Source organism: Oncorhynchus mykiss, chromosome 7 (genome assembly GCF_013265735.2).
Source record: "Oncorhynchus mykiss isolate Arlee chromosome 7, USDA_OmykA_1.1, whole genome shotgun sequence".
Taxonomy (NCBI): domain Eukaryota; kingdom Metazoa; phylum Chordata; class Actinopteri; order Salmoniformes; family Salmonidae; genus Oncorhynchus; species Oncorhynchus mykiss.
This window is the reverse complement of record NC_048571.1, coordinates 994,509-1,010,000: the sequence shown is the minus strand read 5'-3', so window position 1 is coordinate 1,010,000 and position 15,492 is coordinate 994,509. Positions and strand designations below refer to the sequence as shown.

At 48.3% G+C, this 15,492-nt stretch overlaps 1 protein-coding gene across 8 annotated transcripts in view; it reads right to left on the bottom strand.

The window, feature by feature from the left end:
* The window catches only part of LOC110496962 (vacuolar protein sorting-associated protein 8 homolog), a 118,858-nt gene that overhangs the window by 91,045 nt on the left and 12,321 nt on the right, over positions 1-15,492 (bottom strand). For 7 of the 8 annotated variants that reach the window (XM_036981974.1, XM_036981978.1, XM_036981977.1 and 4 more), the window contains 6 exons: positions 8,858-8,917; positions 5,252-5,359; positions 5,048-5,128; positions 2,405-2,575; positions 1,495-1,569; positions 1,342-1,377 (listed from right to left, as the gene is read on the bottom strand). In XM_036981974.1, coding sequence (XP_036837869.1) covers positions 1,342-1,377; positions 1,495-1,569; positions 2,405-2,575; positions 5,048-5,128; positions 5,252-5,359; positions 8,858-8,917 — 531 coding nt within the window. The remainder of the gene's footprint in view (positions 1-1,341; positions 1,378-1,494; positions 1,570-2,404; positions 2,576-5,047; positions 5,129-5,251; positions 5,360-8,857; positions 8,918-15,492) is intronic. The other variant, XM_036981976.1, reaches the window with a different exon arrangement.

Below are 15,492 nucleotides of genomic sequence, written 5' to 3'. Positions count from 1 at the left end.
AAAGAGTTAGAGCACTGAATGTCTCCAGCAGCACAGATCCAATAAATCCCCCTCAGAGAGACACAGGTCCATTAAATCCCCCTCAGAGAGACACAGGTCCATTAAATCCCCCTCAGAGAAACAGGTCCATTAAATCCCCCTCAGAGAGACACAGGTCCATTAAATCCCCCTCAGAGAAACAGGTCCATTAAATCCCCCTCAGAGACACAGGTCCATTAAACCCCCCTCAGAGATACACAGGTCCATTAAGTTCCCCTCAGAGACACACAGGTCCATTAAGTTCCCCTCAGAGATACACAGGTCCATTAAGTTCCCCTCAGAGACACACAGGTCCATTAAGTTCCCCTCAGAGACACAGGTCCATTAAACCACCCTCAGAGACACAGGTCCATTAAACCACCCTCAGAGACACAGGTCCATTAAACCCCCCTCAGAGACACAGGTCCATTAAACCCCCCTCAGAGACACAGGTCCATTAAGTTCCCCTCAGAGACACACAGGTCCATTAAGTTCCCCTCAGAGAGACACAGGTCCATTAAGTTCCCCTCAGAGACACACAGGTCCATTAAGTTCCCCTCAGAGACACACAGGTCCATTAAACCCCCCTCAGATACACAGGTCCATTAAACCCCCCTCAGACACACAGGTCCTTTAAACCCCCCTCAGAGACACAGGTCCATTAAACCCCCCTCAGAGACACAGGTCCATTAAACCCCCCTCAGAGACACAGGTCCATTAAACCCCCCTCAGAGACACAGGTCCATTAAACCCCCCTCAGAGACACAGGTCCATTAAACCCCCCTCAGAGACACACAGGTCCATTAAGTTCCCCTCAGAGAGACACAGGTCCATTAATTTCCCCTCAGAGACACACAGGTCCATTAAGTTCCCCTCAGAGACACACAGGTCCATTAAGTTCCCCTCAGAGACACACAGGTCCATTAAACCCCCCTCAGATACACAGGTCCATTAAACCCCCCTCAGACACACAGGTCCTTTAAACCCCCCTCAGAGACACAGGTCCATTAAACCCCCCTCAGATACACAGGTCCATTAAACCCCCCTCAGATACACAGGTCCATTAAACCCCCCTCAGAGACACAGGTCCATTAAACCCCCCTCAGAGACACAGGTCCATTAAACCCCCCTCAGAGACACAGGTCCATTAAACCCCCCTCAGAGACACAGGTCCATTAAACCCCCCTCAGAGACACAGGTCCATTAAACCCCCCTCAGAGACACAGGTCCATTAAACCCCCCTCAGAGACACACAGGTAGAAAGATATAATAGATAACCTTTAGTTTTAGACTGGTATGGTGGCAAGTCAGAGACAAACTTACCTCCCTCCAGTTCCTCAGAGTCAGGATGTGGGCTGACTGGAGGAGAGAAGGACTCAATTAGACAACGCTTGTGTTTCTACTTCAACTGTACACACACACACACACACACACACACACACACACACACACACACACACACACACACACATCTACCTTGGTCCCCAGTAACACCATCTGTCCTGTGTAGCTGCAGACAGACTGGTAGCAGGCCTTCTCTCCTACTAGGGCCTAAAACACAACACTGTTAGTCTGGAGAGCAGAGGTCAAAGGCCAGGACACTGTTATTCAGAGTGAAAATCAACCATGACTGCTAATTTCTCAATAATACTTTTAGATACAAATGTGGCAAATATATGCCAAGAATCCCGAACAAGACCTTCGTACGGATTCAATTATTATTTCAGGAAGATCCCAAACATCATGGTTATGATTGGTTCATGTTGACTCTGAATGACTCCATGTAGAGGTATGGGAGACAGGTGGGAGGGAATCACTGGTGACCCCCCTGCTCCTTGATTGGACAGCTTCAGTCCCCCTGAAGAGACGCTCTCCTCTCTGGCTGCTTCTGATCCAGTGACGAGGACGTTGGTCCTGTGTGATTGGACAGAGCCAGCTGCTCTACAACGGGTTAGAACTGGTGATTAAAAGGTTTCATTCCAGGTAGTGGTTTGTAACCTTCCTAGCTGGTTTCAACAGTTTGGTGTTTAGTAGTTAAGGTAGCGGAGACTGATTCTTCAGGGGGATAAATTACCTTGTGCAACCTTTTCCCACTAGCCAGCCTAGTCCTGTACTGTCTGACCCTGCTCCATAACCCTTAACCTTTGACCCATAAAACTTACCTGACACCCTCTACTACCACTGACCTCTAACCCCTCACCTGTGACCTTTGCCAATGCCAGGTGATGCCTTCCCCTCTACAGCTACTGACCTATGACCCCTTTTCCATGCCCTTTCACCCCTACCCTACCATTACTTCTCAACCCTCACTATCTATCCTACCCACCGCAACTTCTCTACCGTCACCTCTGACATCTGACCCTGACCCCTGACCCCTGACCCTCACCAGTGCCTGGCTGACGTTTCCCCCCGTTGCCAGCGATTTAAAATGGCTGCTGTTGTAGACCAGCTGCACCTCAGCCACGTCCAAGCTCTCCAGCTCCTCCTGGCTGGGTCGGTCCACCACACGCAGCTTCTCCCCGCTGTCCATCACCACCAGGGTACGACTGTTGATCCACTGTGGAGGGGGAGGGGAAACACAATAGGTGAGTGGGTGTGAAAGAGCAAGAGAGACACAGGGAGAGAGACAAAGGGAGGCAGGGGGTGAAGGAGAGGGATAATAACAGAGAGGCAGGGTGTGAAGGAGAGGGATAATAACAGAGAGGCAGGGTGTGAAGGAGAGGGATAATAACAGAGAGGCAGGGGGTGAAGGAGAGGGATAATAACAGAGAGGCAGGGGGTGAAGGAGAGGGATAATAACAGAGAGGCAGGGTGTGAAGGAGAGGGATAATAACAGAGAGGCAGGGGGTGAAGGAGAGGGATAATAACAGAGGGGCAGGGGGTGAAGGAGAGGGATAATAACAGAGAGGCAGGGGGTGAAGGAGAGGGATAATAACAGAGGGGCAGGGGGTGAAGGAGAGGGATAATAACAGAGGGGCAGGAGGTGAAGGAGAGGGATAATAACAGAGAGGCAGGGGGTGAAGGAGAGGGATAATAACAGAGAGGCAGGGTGTGAAGGAGAGGGATAATAACAGAGAGGCAGGGGGTGAAGGAGAGGGATAATAACAGAGAGGCAGGGGGTGAAGGAGAGGGATAATAACAGAGAGGCAGGGGGTGAAGGAGAGGGATAATAACAGAGGCAGGGGGTGAAGGAGAGGGATAATAACAGAGAGGCAGGGGGTGAAGGAGAGGGATAATAACAGAGAGGCAGGGTGTGAAGGAGAGGGATAATAACAGAGGCAGGGGGTGAAGGAGAGGGATAATAACAGAGGCAGGGGGTGAAGGAGAGGGATAATAACAGAGAGGCAGGGGGTGAAGGAGAGGGATAATAACAGAGAGGCAGGGGGTGAAGGAGAGGGATAATAACAGAGAGGCAGGGTGTGAAGGAGAGGGATAATAACAGAGGCAGGGGGTGAAGGAGAGGGATAATAACAGAGGCAGGGGGTGAAGGAGAGGGATAATAACAGAGAGGCAGGGGGTGAAGGAGAGGGATAATAACAGAGAGGCAGGGGGTGAAGGAGAGGGATAATAACAGAGAGGCAGGGGGTGAAGGAGAGGGATAATAACAGAGAGGCAGGGGGTGAAGGAGAGGGATAATAACAGAGAGGCAGGGGGTGAAGGAGAGGGATAATAACAGAGGCAGGGGGTGAAGGAGAGGGATAATAACAGAGAGGCAGGGGGTGAAGGAGAGGGATAATAACAGAGAGGCAGGGTGTGAAGGAGAGGGATAATAACAGAGAGGCAGGGTGTGAAGGAGAGGGATAATAACAGAGAGGCAGGGGGTGAAGGAGAGGGATAGTAACAGAGAGGCAGGGGGTGAAGGAGAGGGATAATAACAGAGAGGCAGGGTGTGAAGGACAGGGATAATAACAGAGGCAGGGGGTGAAGGAGAGAGATAATAACAGAGGCAGGGGGTGAAGGAGAGGGATAATAACAGAGGGGCAGGGGGTGAAGGAGAGGGATAATAACAGAGAGGCAGGGGGTGAAGGAGAGGGATAATAACAGAGAGGCAGGGGGTGAAGGAGAGGGATAGTAACAGAGAGGCAGGGGGTGAAGGAGAGGGATAGTAACAGAGAGGCAGGGGGTGAAGGAGAGGGATAATAACAGAGAGGCAGGGTGTGAAGGAGAGGGATAGTAACAGAGAGGCAGGGGGTGAAGGAGAGGGATAATAACAGAGAGGCAGGGTGTGAAGGAGAGGGATAATAACAGAGAGGCAGGGGGTGAAGGAGAGGGATAATAACAGAGAGGCAGGGTGTGAAGGAGAGGGATAATAACAGAGAGGCAGGGGGTGAAGGAGAGGGATAGTAACAGAGAGGCAGGGGGTGAAGGAGAGGGATAATAACAGAGAGGCAGGGGGTGAAGGAGAGGGATAGTAACAGAGAGGCAGGGGGTGAAGGAGAGGGATAATAACAGAGAGGCAGGGTGTGAAGGAGAGGGATAATAACAGAGAGGCAGGAGGTGAAGGAGAGGGATAATAACAGAGGCAGGGGGTGAAGGAGAGAGATAATAACAGAGGCAGGGGGTGAAGGAGAGGGATAATAACAGAGGGGCAGGGGGTGAAGGAGAGGGATAATAACAGAGAGGCAGGGTGTGAAGGAGAGGGATAATAACAGAGAGGCAGGGGGTGAAGGAAAGGGATAGTAACAGAGAGGCAGGGGGTGAAGGAGCGGAATAATAACAGAGAGGCAGAGCCAGAGCCAGAAAGCGCAACAGAACAAGGCGACAGAGAGAGACCTTGGCTGTGTTCAAAACCGTGACGTATATCATGAGTAAATTGTGACTGTCTGACAAATAATATCGAGTAGTTATTTATAATGCAAGGTTCTTTGTAGATCAGTCAGTCTTGACTAAAAATGTCAAATCAGCTGCGACGTCAAACACGCCCATTCAGTAAGGATGAGAGGAAGGAACGGAGAAGGGCAGAGGGTTAAAAAGAGAAGAGATGTGGCCTGTAAAGAAAGATCCTGAAGTGACATCATGCGGCACTTACATTCAGACTGATGATGTCACAGTTCAGCTGCAGCTGTCTTTGCTTGATGACATGGATGGTTCCGGTCTCATCCTTCTTCACCTGGACACAAACAGTCAGTCAGTCAACAGGACAGTAGGTTAACAACAACAACAAATCTATTGTTATTGTTTAGTAAACAAGGAATAATGGTAACCAGGAAGTAAACAGGAAGTGAGGTGTTACCAGCAGGAAGTGTACGGTGTCTCCTCTGCAGAATGCCAGGACGGGGTTGACCACCTTCTGAACGGGGACAAACTGCCAGGCCAGCTGGGGAACACTGGTCGGGTCTGTCTGCAACAACAACAATAGACAGGTCTTATTCATCAGTGTCCCAAATGGCACCCTATTCCCTATATAGTGCACTACTGTAGACCAGGTTAAATGGCACCCTATTCCCTATATAGTGCACTACTGTAGACCAGGTTAAATGGCACCCTATTCCCTATATAGTGCACTACTGTAGACCAGGTTAAATGGCACCCTATTCCCTATATAGTGCACTACTTTAGACCAGGGCAAATGACACCCTATTCCCTTTATAGTGCACTACTGTAGACCAGGGCCCTATTCCCTATATAGTGCACTACTTTAGACCAGGGTGCCATTTCTAGCCGTTCCAATAGGGCAGCCAATGCACGGTGAGTACTGTGGTGTATAAAATGGTTGCCAGGGTGTAGTGTGTATCAGCGAGGTGGGTGCTACAGACTGGTGGAGGATGAGGTGAATAACCCTCATACGAAGAACCTAAACAAATGCCCAGGGGCGACGGCTAGGGGCCCAGGGGCGACGGCTAGGGGCCCAGGGGCGACGGCTAGGGGCCCAGGGGCGACGGCTTAGGACCAAGGGTTTGTTGGAAAAATATGTCCTCCAGCATTTACAAAATCAGCGTCCTTTATATTCTCTCTGCCTGCTGTATGTGAACAAAACCTTATTACCGGCACTACCACAGAGTATGATGAAGACTGATGTACTTTAATCAGTTCAGCAAATAGCTGAATCTTTATTCAATGAATAGAAATTACAGGGCCTTTCTCCTGCTCTGTTCCTAGCCAGGCAGCGTCTATTGTGCACCCCCCAAGCCTCCAATCTCCTGTTCTGTTCCTAGCCAGGCAGCGTCTATAGTGCCCCCCCCCCCCCAGCCTCCAATCTCCTGTTCTGTTCCCAGCCAGGCAGCATCTATTCCCCCCCCCCCCCTCCAATCTCCTGCTCTGTTCCTAGCAGTAGCGAGACATGTTATGATTGTGACATTCAATAAAGGGTTAGAGATGCGTTTATAAAAACATTATGGGTCTTTAGCGCCGTTCTACAGTGAGGCAAGAGCCCATTAGCGCAAACAACAGGGATAAGGTCACAGAGAGGGTGGGAAGGAGAGCGGGAGAGGGGGAAGAGAGGTCAGAGAAGGATAACGAGAGAGAGAAGAAGGGTTGTACGGGGGAAGAGAGGTCAGAGAAGGATAACGAGAGGAAGGGTTGTGAGGGAGAAGAGAGGTCAGAGAAGGATAATGAGAGAGAGGAAGGGTTGTGAGGGAGAAGAGAGGTCAGAGAAGGATAATGAGAGAGAGGAAGGGTTGTGAGGGAGAAGAGAGGTCAGAGAAGGATAACGAGAGAGAGGAAGGGTTGTGAGGGGGAAGAGAGGTCAGAGAAGGATAACGAGAGAGAGGAAGGGTTGTGAGGGGGAAGAGAGGTCAGAGAAGGATAACGAGAGAGAGGAAGGGTTGTGAGGGAGAAGAGAGGTCAGAGAAGGATAACGAGAGAGAGGGTTGAGGGAGAAGAGAGGTCAGAGAAGGATAACGAGAGAGAGAGGAAGGATAACGAGAGAGAGGAAGGGTTGAGGGAGAAGAGAGGTCAGAGAAGGATAACGAGAGAGAGAGGAAGGATAACGAGAGAGAGAGGAAGGGTTGAGGGAGAAGAAAGGTCAGAGAAGGATAACGAGAGAGAGGAAGGGTTGAGGGAGAAGAGAGGTCAGAGAAGGATAACGAGAGAGAGAGGAAGGGGTGAGGGAGAAGAGAGGTCAGAGAAGGATAATGAGAGAGAGGGAGGGTTGTGAGGGAGAAGAGAGGTCAGAGAAGGATAACGAGAGAGAGGAAGGGTTGTGAGGGAGAAGAGAGGTCAGAGAAGGATAATGAGAGAGAGGGAGGGTTGTGAGGGAGAAGAGAGGTCAGAAGGATAACGAGAGAGAGGGAGGGTTGTGAAGGAGAAGAGAGGTCAGAGAAGGATAACGAGAGAGAGGAAGGGTTGTGAGGGAGAGGGAGAAGAGAGGTCAGAGAAGGAAAACGAGAGAGAGTGGAAGGGTTGTGAGGGAGAGGGAGAAGAGAGGTCAGAGAAGGATAACGAGAGAGAGAGGAAGGGTTGTGAGGGAGAAGAGAGGTCAGAGAAGGATAACGAGAGAGAGAGGAAGGGTTGTGAGGGAGAGGGAGAAGAGAGGTCAGAGAAGGAAAACGAGAGAGAGGGGAAGGGTTGTGAGGGAGAAGAGAGGTCAGAGAAGGATAACGAGAGAGAGAGGAAGGGTTGTGAGGGAGCGGGAGAAGAGAGGTCAGAGAAGGAAAACGAGAGAGAGGGGAAGGGTTGTGAGGGAGAAGAGAGCTCAGAGAAGGATAACGAGAGAGAGAAGAAGGGTTGAGGGAGAAGAGAGGTCAGAGAAGGATAACGAGAGAGAGAGGAAGGGTTGTGAGGGAGAGGGAGAAGAGAGGTCAGAGAAGGAAAACGAGAGAGAGAGGAAGGGTTGAGGGAGAAGAGAGGTCAGAGAAGGATAACGAGAGAGAGAGGAAGGGTTGTGAGGGGGAAGAGAGGTCAGAGAAGGATAACGAGAGAGAGAGGAAGGGTTGTGAGGGAGAAGAGAGGTCAGAGAAGGATAACGAGAGAGAGAGGAAGGGTTGAGGGAGAAGAGAGGTCAGAGAAGGATAACGAGAGAGAGAGGAAGGGTTGTGAGGGAGAAGAGAGGTCAGAGAAGGATAATGAGAGAGGTGAAGGGTTGTGAGGGAGAAGAGAGGTCAGAGAAGGATAACGAGAGAGAGGAAGGGTTGAGGGAGAAGAGAGGTCAGAGAAGGATAACGAGAGAGAGGTGAAGGGTTGTGAAGGAGAAGAGAGGTCAGAGAAGGATAATGAGAGAGGTGAAGGGTTGTGAGGGAGAAGAGAGGTCAGAGAAGGATAATGAGAGAGGTGAAGGGTTGTGAGGGAGAAGAGAGGTCAGAGAAGGATAATGAGAGAGGTGAAGGGTTGTGAGGGAGAAGAGAGGTCAGAGAAGGATAACGAGAGAGAGGTGAAGGGTTGTGAAGGAGAAGAGAGGTCAGAGAAGGATAATGAGAGAGGTGAAGGGTTGTGAGGGAGAGGGAGAAGAGAGGTCAGAGAAGGAAAACGAGAGAGAGGGGAAGGGTTGTGAGGGAGAGGGAGAAGAGAGGTCAGAGAAGGAAAACGAGAGAGAGGGGAAGGGTTGTGAGGGAGAGGGAGAAGAGAGGTCAGAGAAGGATAACGAGAGAGGTGAAGGGTTGTGAGGGGGAAGAGAGGTCAGAGAAGGATAACAAGAGAGAGGTGAAGGGTTGTGAGGGAGAGGGAGAAGAGAGGTCAGAGAAGGATAACGAGAGAGAGAGGAAGGGTTGTGAGGGAGAAGAGAGGTCAGAGAAGGATAACGAGAGAGAGGTGAAGGGTTGTGAGGGAGAAGAGAGGTCAGAGAAGGATAACGAGAGAGAGGTGAAGGGTTGTGAGGGGGAAGAGAGGTCAGAGAAGGATAACGAGAGAGAGAGAGGAAGGGTTGTGAGGGGGAGGGGGAAGACCTAGATGAGAGAAGAGGTACCTTGCCATAGGGAAATGTCATCCACACTTTGAGAGAAGGCTTCAGTCCGATCACTAGAATCTGAAAGGAACAAACTCGTGTTGGATTGAAAACAGACAAATATTCTCAGTGGAATTGAAGAGTAAGACAAAAATAACATTAACAATGTTAACTGTAGGGTGTCAATGTAGTGTGTAGTGTATAGGGTGGAGTGTATAGGGTGGAGGGTGGAGTGTATAGTGTATAGGGTGGAGTGTATAGGGTGGAGTGTATAGTGTGGAGTGTATAGGGTGGAGTGTATAGTGTGGAGTGTGGAGTGTATAGGGTGGAGTGTATAGGGTGGAGTGTATAGTGTATAGTGTGTAGTGTATAGGGTGGAGTGTATAGTGTGGAGTGTGGAGTGTATAGGGTGGAGTGTATAGGGTGGAGTGTGGAGTGTATAGGGTATAGTGTATAGTGTGTAGTGTATAGGGTGGAGTGTATAGGGTGGAGTGTATAGGGTGGAGTGTATAGGGTGGAGTGTATAGTGTGGAGTGTATAGGGTGGAGTGTATAGGGTGGAGTGTGGAGTGTATAGGGTGGAGTGTATAGGGTGGAGTGTGGAGTGTATAGGGTGGAGTGTATAGGGTGGAGTGTATAGTGTATAGTGTGTAGTGTATAGGGTGGAGTGTATAGGGTGTAATGTATAGTGTATAGTGTATAGTGTGGAGTGTATAGTGTATAGGGTGGAGTGTATAGGGTATAGGGTGGAGTGTATAGGGTATAGGGTGGAGTGTATAGGGTGGAGTGTGGAGTGTATAGGGTGGAGTGTATAGGGTATAGTGTGGAGTGTATAGGGTATAGTGTGTAGTGTATAGTGTATAGTGTGGAGTGTATAGGGTATAGTGTGTAGGGTGTAGTGTATAGGGTATAGTGTATAGTGTATAGGTTGTAGGGTATAGTGTGTAGTGTGTAGCGTGTAGGGTGTAGGGCACATATGTCAGAGTCAAGGCCCGCGGGCCACATCCGGCCCGCAAGAAGGTTTTTTACGGCCCCTGGGATGATCTTGATTTATTATTAGAACCGGCCCGCAGCAAGCCGGCAGCCCGCAGATCTTTTACACGCACCAATACTACATTTCCCACAATGCAAAGGTGACGCACCGAGCAGTAGGCTGCTTCATTTCAATATTTATTGGCACAGCAGTCGTCAGCATCACAGTAAAATTAACTTTCAGATACCCATCAAAAATGGCAAAACGGAAGGTGGATACTGAGAACCGGGGGTTTCAAACAAGGTGGGAGTCGGAGTATATGTTCACGAAGGTAGCTGGAAAACCTGTGTGTCTTCTGTGTGGAGAAAGTGTGGCGGTACTGAAAGAGTATAATCTGAGACGACATTATGAAACGAAACACGCGGACAAAAACAAGAATATGGACATGGAACAAAGGCTACAAAAGGCAGAGGAATTAAAACGAGGCCTCAAATCTCGACAGGCTCTGTTCAAAAAAGCCAAATCACAAGGCCAGGCTGCTGTCAAGGCCAGTTTTATTTTGGCAGAAGAGATCGCTAAATCAGCCCGGCCATTTACGGAGGGGGATTTCATCAAAAACTGCATGATTAAAGTTTGTGACGAAGTTTGCCCAGAAAAAAGGCAACTCTTTTTAAATGTGAGTCTGAGCAGAAACACCATTGCCGAGAGAGTAGACCAGTTGTCCATCAATCTAAAAGAGCAGCTTGTGAAAAAGGGAAAAGATTTTATTGCATATTCCTTGGCTGTGGATGAGAGCACCGACATTTCTGACATTGCCCAGTTGTCAATTTTCATCCGCGGAGTGGACTCCAACCTAAGCGTGACAGAGGAGTTTTTGGCTTTACGTCCTATGCATGGCACAACTACGGGGCATGATTTGTATGAAGAGGTGTCAAGATGTGTAAATGAGATGGAGCTGCCTTGGGAAAAACTTGTGGGTTTGACAACCGACGGAGCACCTGCGATGTGTGGACACAGGAGCGGACTGGTGGCGAAGATACGGGAAAAGATGCAAGAGGAAAACGCGACAGGTGAGCTGACAGCTTATCATTGTATCATACACCAGGAAGCGTTGTGCGGTAAAGCCTTGAAAATGGAGCATGTAATGAGCATCATCACGCGCACAGTTAACTTTATCAGAGCCAAAGGTTTGAATCACCGCCAGTTCAAGGCATTTCTGACGGAGTTAGAAACGGAGCATGGTGATTTGCCTTATCACACAGAGGTGCGATGGCTAAGCCAGGGAAAGGTGCTTCAAAGATGTTTCGAGCTTCGTGAGGAGATTTGTCTGTTCTTGGACAGCAAAGGGAAAGACACAACACAACTCCGAGACGAAATGTTTCTGTGTGAAATGGCTTTTCTGTGTGACATTACGAGTCATCTGAATGCAATAAACTTGCAGCTGCAGGGTCGGGATCGTGTCATCTCTGATATGTACAGTACAGTGAAGGCATTTAAAACCAAACTGACTCTGTGGGAGACGCAGATGCGGAAAGAAAATTTGAGCCACTTTCCCAGCTGCCAGACCATGAAAGAGAAGCTCTCTACCAGTGCGTTCCCGAGCACACAGTTGGCTGATAAAATAGGTATGCTTGCCGCTGACTTTCGACGCCGATTTGCTGACTTTGAAGCACAAAAAAGCAGGTTGGAACTGCTCGGTAACCCATTTGCTGTTGACGTGGAAAGCTCACCACCAAACCTCCAAATGGAGTTGATTGACCTCCAATGCAATGATGCACTGAGGGCAAAATATGCGGCAGTGGGTGCTGCGGAGTTCGCCCGTTTCCTCCCCGGCACAATGCCCCAGCTGCGCATCCAGGCTGCTCAAACGTTGTCTATGTTTGGCAGCACATACCTGTGTGAACAACTGTTTTCTTTGATGAACCTGAACAAAACATCACACAGAAGTCGACTTACTGCTGAACACCTCCACTCAATTCTGAGGATTTCTTCAGCTCAGAGCCTTACCCCGAACATTGATGAACTTGTGGAAAAGATGGGACACCACCAAGTATCACCCTCAACCTCAAACAAGTGAACATTACTGTGCAATCACATATTTAGAGTTTTTACTCAGTTCAAGTTTAAAAGTTAAAATTTAATATTTGTTTTCACTGCATGTTACTTCTCCTTAAACAAAGTGTTGTTTTTGATTAATAGATTTTTGCACTTTATTTTTTTGTATTTCAATCCAATTATATTTTAAAAATATTTCAGTTGAGTGGATGATAGAAAATTGCTATTATTGTTTTTTCTTTAAAGTAAATTTAGCCCACTTTTGCTAAAATAGAAAATATAGTCTACTGATGGTGCCTTGAATACCGGTTTCTTTCATTTAATGTTCATGTTATGGGGATATTTATATAAAGGAAATTTGTCTTTTGTGTCTGTTGAAAATTAAAGATTACTGACAGAGCCATAAGAAAATATTGCTTTATTTATCTGATCATATTGTAATATATTTGTTAGGTTTTCAGTAGGTTCAATTAGGTTCACTAGACTATATGCGTCATTTAAAAAATTTTCAATGAACATTCGAACAGTCCGGCCCTCGTCTTGTAGCTGATTTTTTTATTTGGCCCTCCGTCCATTTGACTTTGACACCCCTGGTGTAGGGTGTAGTGTGTAGGGTGTATGGTGTAGTGTGTAGTGTGTAGTGTATAGTGTTTAGGGTATAGGGTATAGTGTGTAGTGTATAGGGTATAGGGTGTAGTGTATAGCGTGTAGGGTGTAGTGTGTAGCGTGTAGGGTGTAGTGTATAGTGTGTAGGGGGTAGTGTATAGTGTATAGTGTATAGGGTATAGTGTGTAGTGTGTAGCGTGTAGTGTGTAGGGTGTATGGTGTAGTGTATGGTGTAGTGTATAGTGTGTAGTGTATAGGGTATAGGGTGTAGTGTATAGTGTATAGTGTGTAGTGTATAGTGTGTAGGGTGTAGTGTGTAGGGTGTATGGTGTAGTGTGTATGGTGTAGTGTATAGTGTATAGTGTATAGTGTATAGTGTGTAGGGTATAGTGTGTAGGGTATAGTGTGTAGTGTGTAGCGTGTAGGGTGTAGGGTGTAGTGTGTAGGGTATAGGGTGTAGTGTATAGCGTATAGGGTATAGCGTGTAGGGTGTAGTGTGTAGGGTGTAGGGTATAGTGTATAGTGTGTAGTGTGTAGTGTATAGTGTGTAGTGTATAGTGTGTAGGGTGTAGTGTATAGTGTGTAGTGTATAGTGTGTAGGGTGTAGTGTATAGTGTGTAGGGTGTAGTGTATAGTGTGTAGGGTATAGTGTATAGTGTGTAGTGTATAGTGTGTAGTGTATAGTGTGTAGGGTGTAGTGTATAGTGTGTAGTGTATAGTGTGTAGTGTATAGTGTGTAGTGTATAGTGTGTAGTGTATAGGGTATAGGGTGTAGTGTATAGCGTGTAGGGTGTAGTGTGTAGCGTGTAGGGTGTAGTGTATAGTGTGTAGGGGGTAGTGTATAGTGTGTAGGGTATAGTGTGTAGGGTATAGTGTGTAGGGTGTAGTGTATAGCGTGTAGTGTGTAGTGTATAGTGTGTAGTGTATAGTGTATAGTGTGTAGTGTATAGTGTGTAGTGTATAGGGTATAGAGTGTAGTGTATAGCGTGTAGGGTGTAGGGTGTAGTGTATAGTGTGTAGGGGGTAGTGTATAGGGTGTAGGATGTAGTGCATAGTGTATAGTGTGTAGTGTGTAGTGTGTAGTGTATAGGGTATAGGGTATAGGGTATAGGGTATAGGGTATAGGGTGTAGTGTGTAGTGTATAGGGTGTAGTGTAGTGTATAGTGTGTAGCGTGTAGTGTGTAGTGTATAGTGTATAGTGTGTCGGGTGTAGTGTGTAGTGTATAGTGTATAGTGTGTAGTGCGTAGTGTGTAGTGTATAGTGTATAGTGTATAGTGTATAGTGTGTAGTGTGTAGCGTGTAGTGTGTAGGGTATAGTGTGTAGGGTGTAGTGTATAGTGTGTCGGGTGTAGTGTGTAGTGTATAGTGTATAGTGTGTAGCGTGTAGTGTATAGTGTGTAGGGTATAGTGTGTAGGGTATAGTGTGTAGGGTGTAGTGTATAGTGTGTAGTGTATAGTGTGTCGGGTGTAGTGTGTAGTGTATAGTGTATAGTGTGTAGCGTGTAGTGTGTAGTGTGAAGTGTGAAGTGTGTAGGGTGAAGGGTGTAGTGTATAGTGTGTACTGTGTAGGATTCAGCTGCAGGGCTGTTAATTCTTTAGCAGATGGTCAGGGGTCCAGAACATAATTACAAATCATTTCTAGACTGCAAATTGACCGCAAGAAGCCCAAACAGATAACATGACTTAAACATAATCATTTCAAACCTTGCTTACATTTTTAATACGATCACGTACACTCTGTGGCCAGTTTATTAGGTAAACCATCTAGTACTGGGTCAGACCCCCCCCTTTGCCTCCAGAACAGCCTGAATTTTCCAGGACATGGAAACATTGCTCAATTGGTATCAAGGGACCCTAACGCGTGGCAGGAATAGGGACCCTAACGCGTGGCAGGAATAGGGACCCTAACGCGTGGCAGGAATAGGGACCCTAACGCGTGGCAGGAATAGGGACCCTAACGCGTGGCAGGAATAGGGACCCTAACGCGTGGCAGGAATAGGGACCCTAACGCGTGGCAGGAATAGGGACCCTAACGCGTGGCAGGAATAGGGACCCTAACGCGTGGCAGGAATAGGGACCCTAACGCGTGGCAGGAATAGGGACCCTAACGCGTGGCAAGAATAGGGACCCTAACGCGTGGCAGGAATAGGGACCCTAACGCGTGGCAGGAATAGGGACCCTAACGCGTGGCAGGAATAGAGACCCTAACGCGTGGCAGGAATAGGGACCCTAACGCGTGGCAGGAATAGGAACCCTAACGCGTGGCAGGAATAGGGACCCTAACGCGTGGCAAGAATAGGGACCCTAACGCGTGGCAGGAATAGGAACCCTAACGCGTGGCAGGAATACACCACCAGTCTTTACCTTTGACCCCAGGCAGAGGTCATGACTGCTTACACCACATCCTGACTGCCATCACCATGGCGAAACATTCATCAGACCAGGCAGTGTTTTTCCACTACTTAACTGTCAGTGTTGGTGATGGCCTGCCCACTGCAGCAGTGTTGGTGATGGCCTGCCCACTGCAGCAGTGTTGGTGATGGCCTGCCCACTGCAGCAGTGTTGGTGATGGCCTGCCCACTGCAGCAGTTTCTCCTTGTTTGTAGCTGATAGGACCCCGGTGTGGTCGTCTGCTGCGATAGCCCATCCGTGACAAGGAGCGATGAGTTGTGTGTTCCGAGAGGCCGTTCAGATGCCATTATTTGCTTGTTTGTGGCCAGCCTGTTAGTTCCCACGATTCTTACCATTCTCCTTCAACGAGCTGTTTTCTCCCACAGGACTTCGGCTGACTGGATGTTTTGTTTGTCACACCATTCCCGGTAAACACTAGAGCGTCGTGCGTGAAAAGCCCAGGAGGCTGTCAGTTTCTGAGAGTTGCTTAGGTCATTTAGACCATTCTAACGTTCAATCCAACAGTAACTGAATGCCTTGATGCCTGCTTTATATACCAAGCCACATGACTAAACTGTCTGTAGGAGCAAACCATTTTGGTGAACGGGGGGGGGGGGTGTACCTAATAAA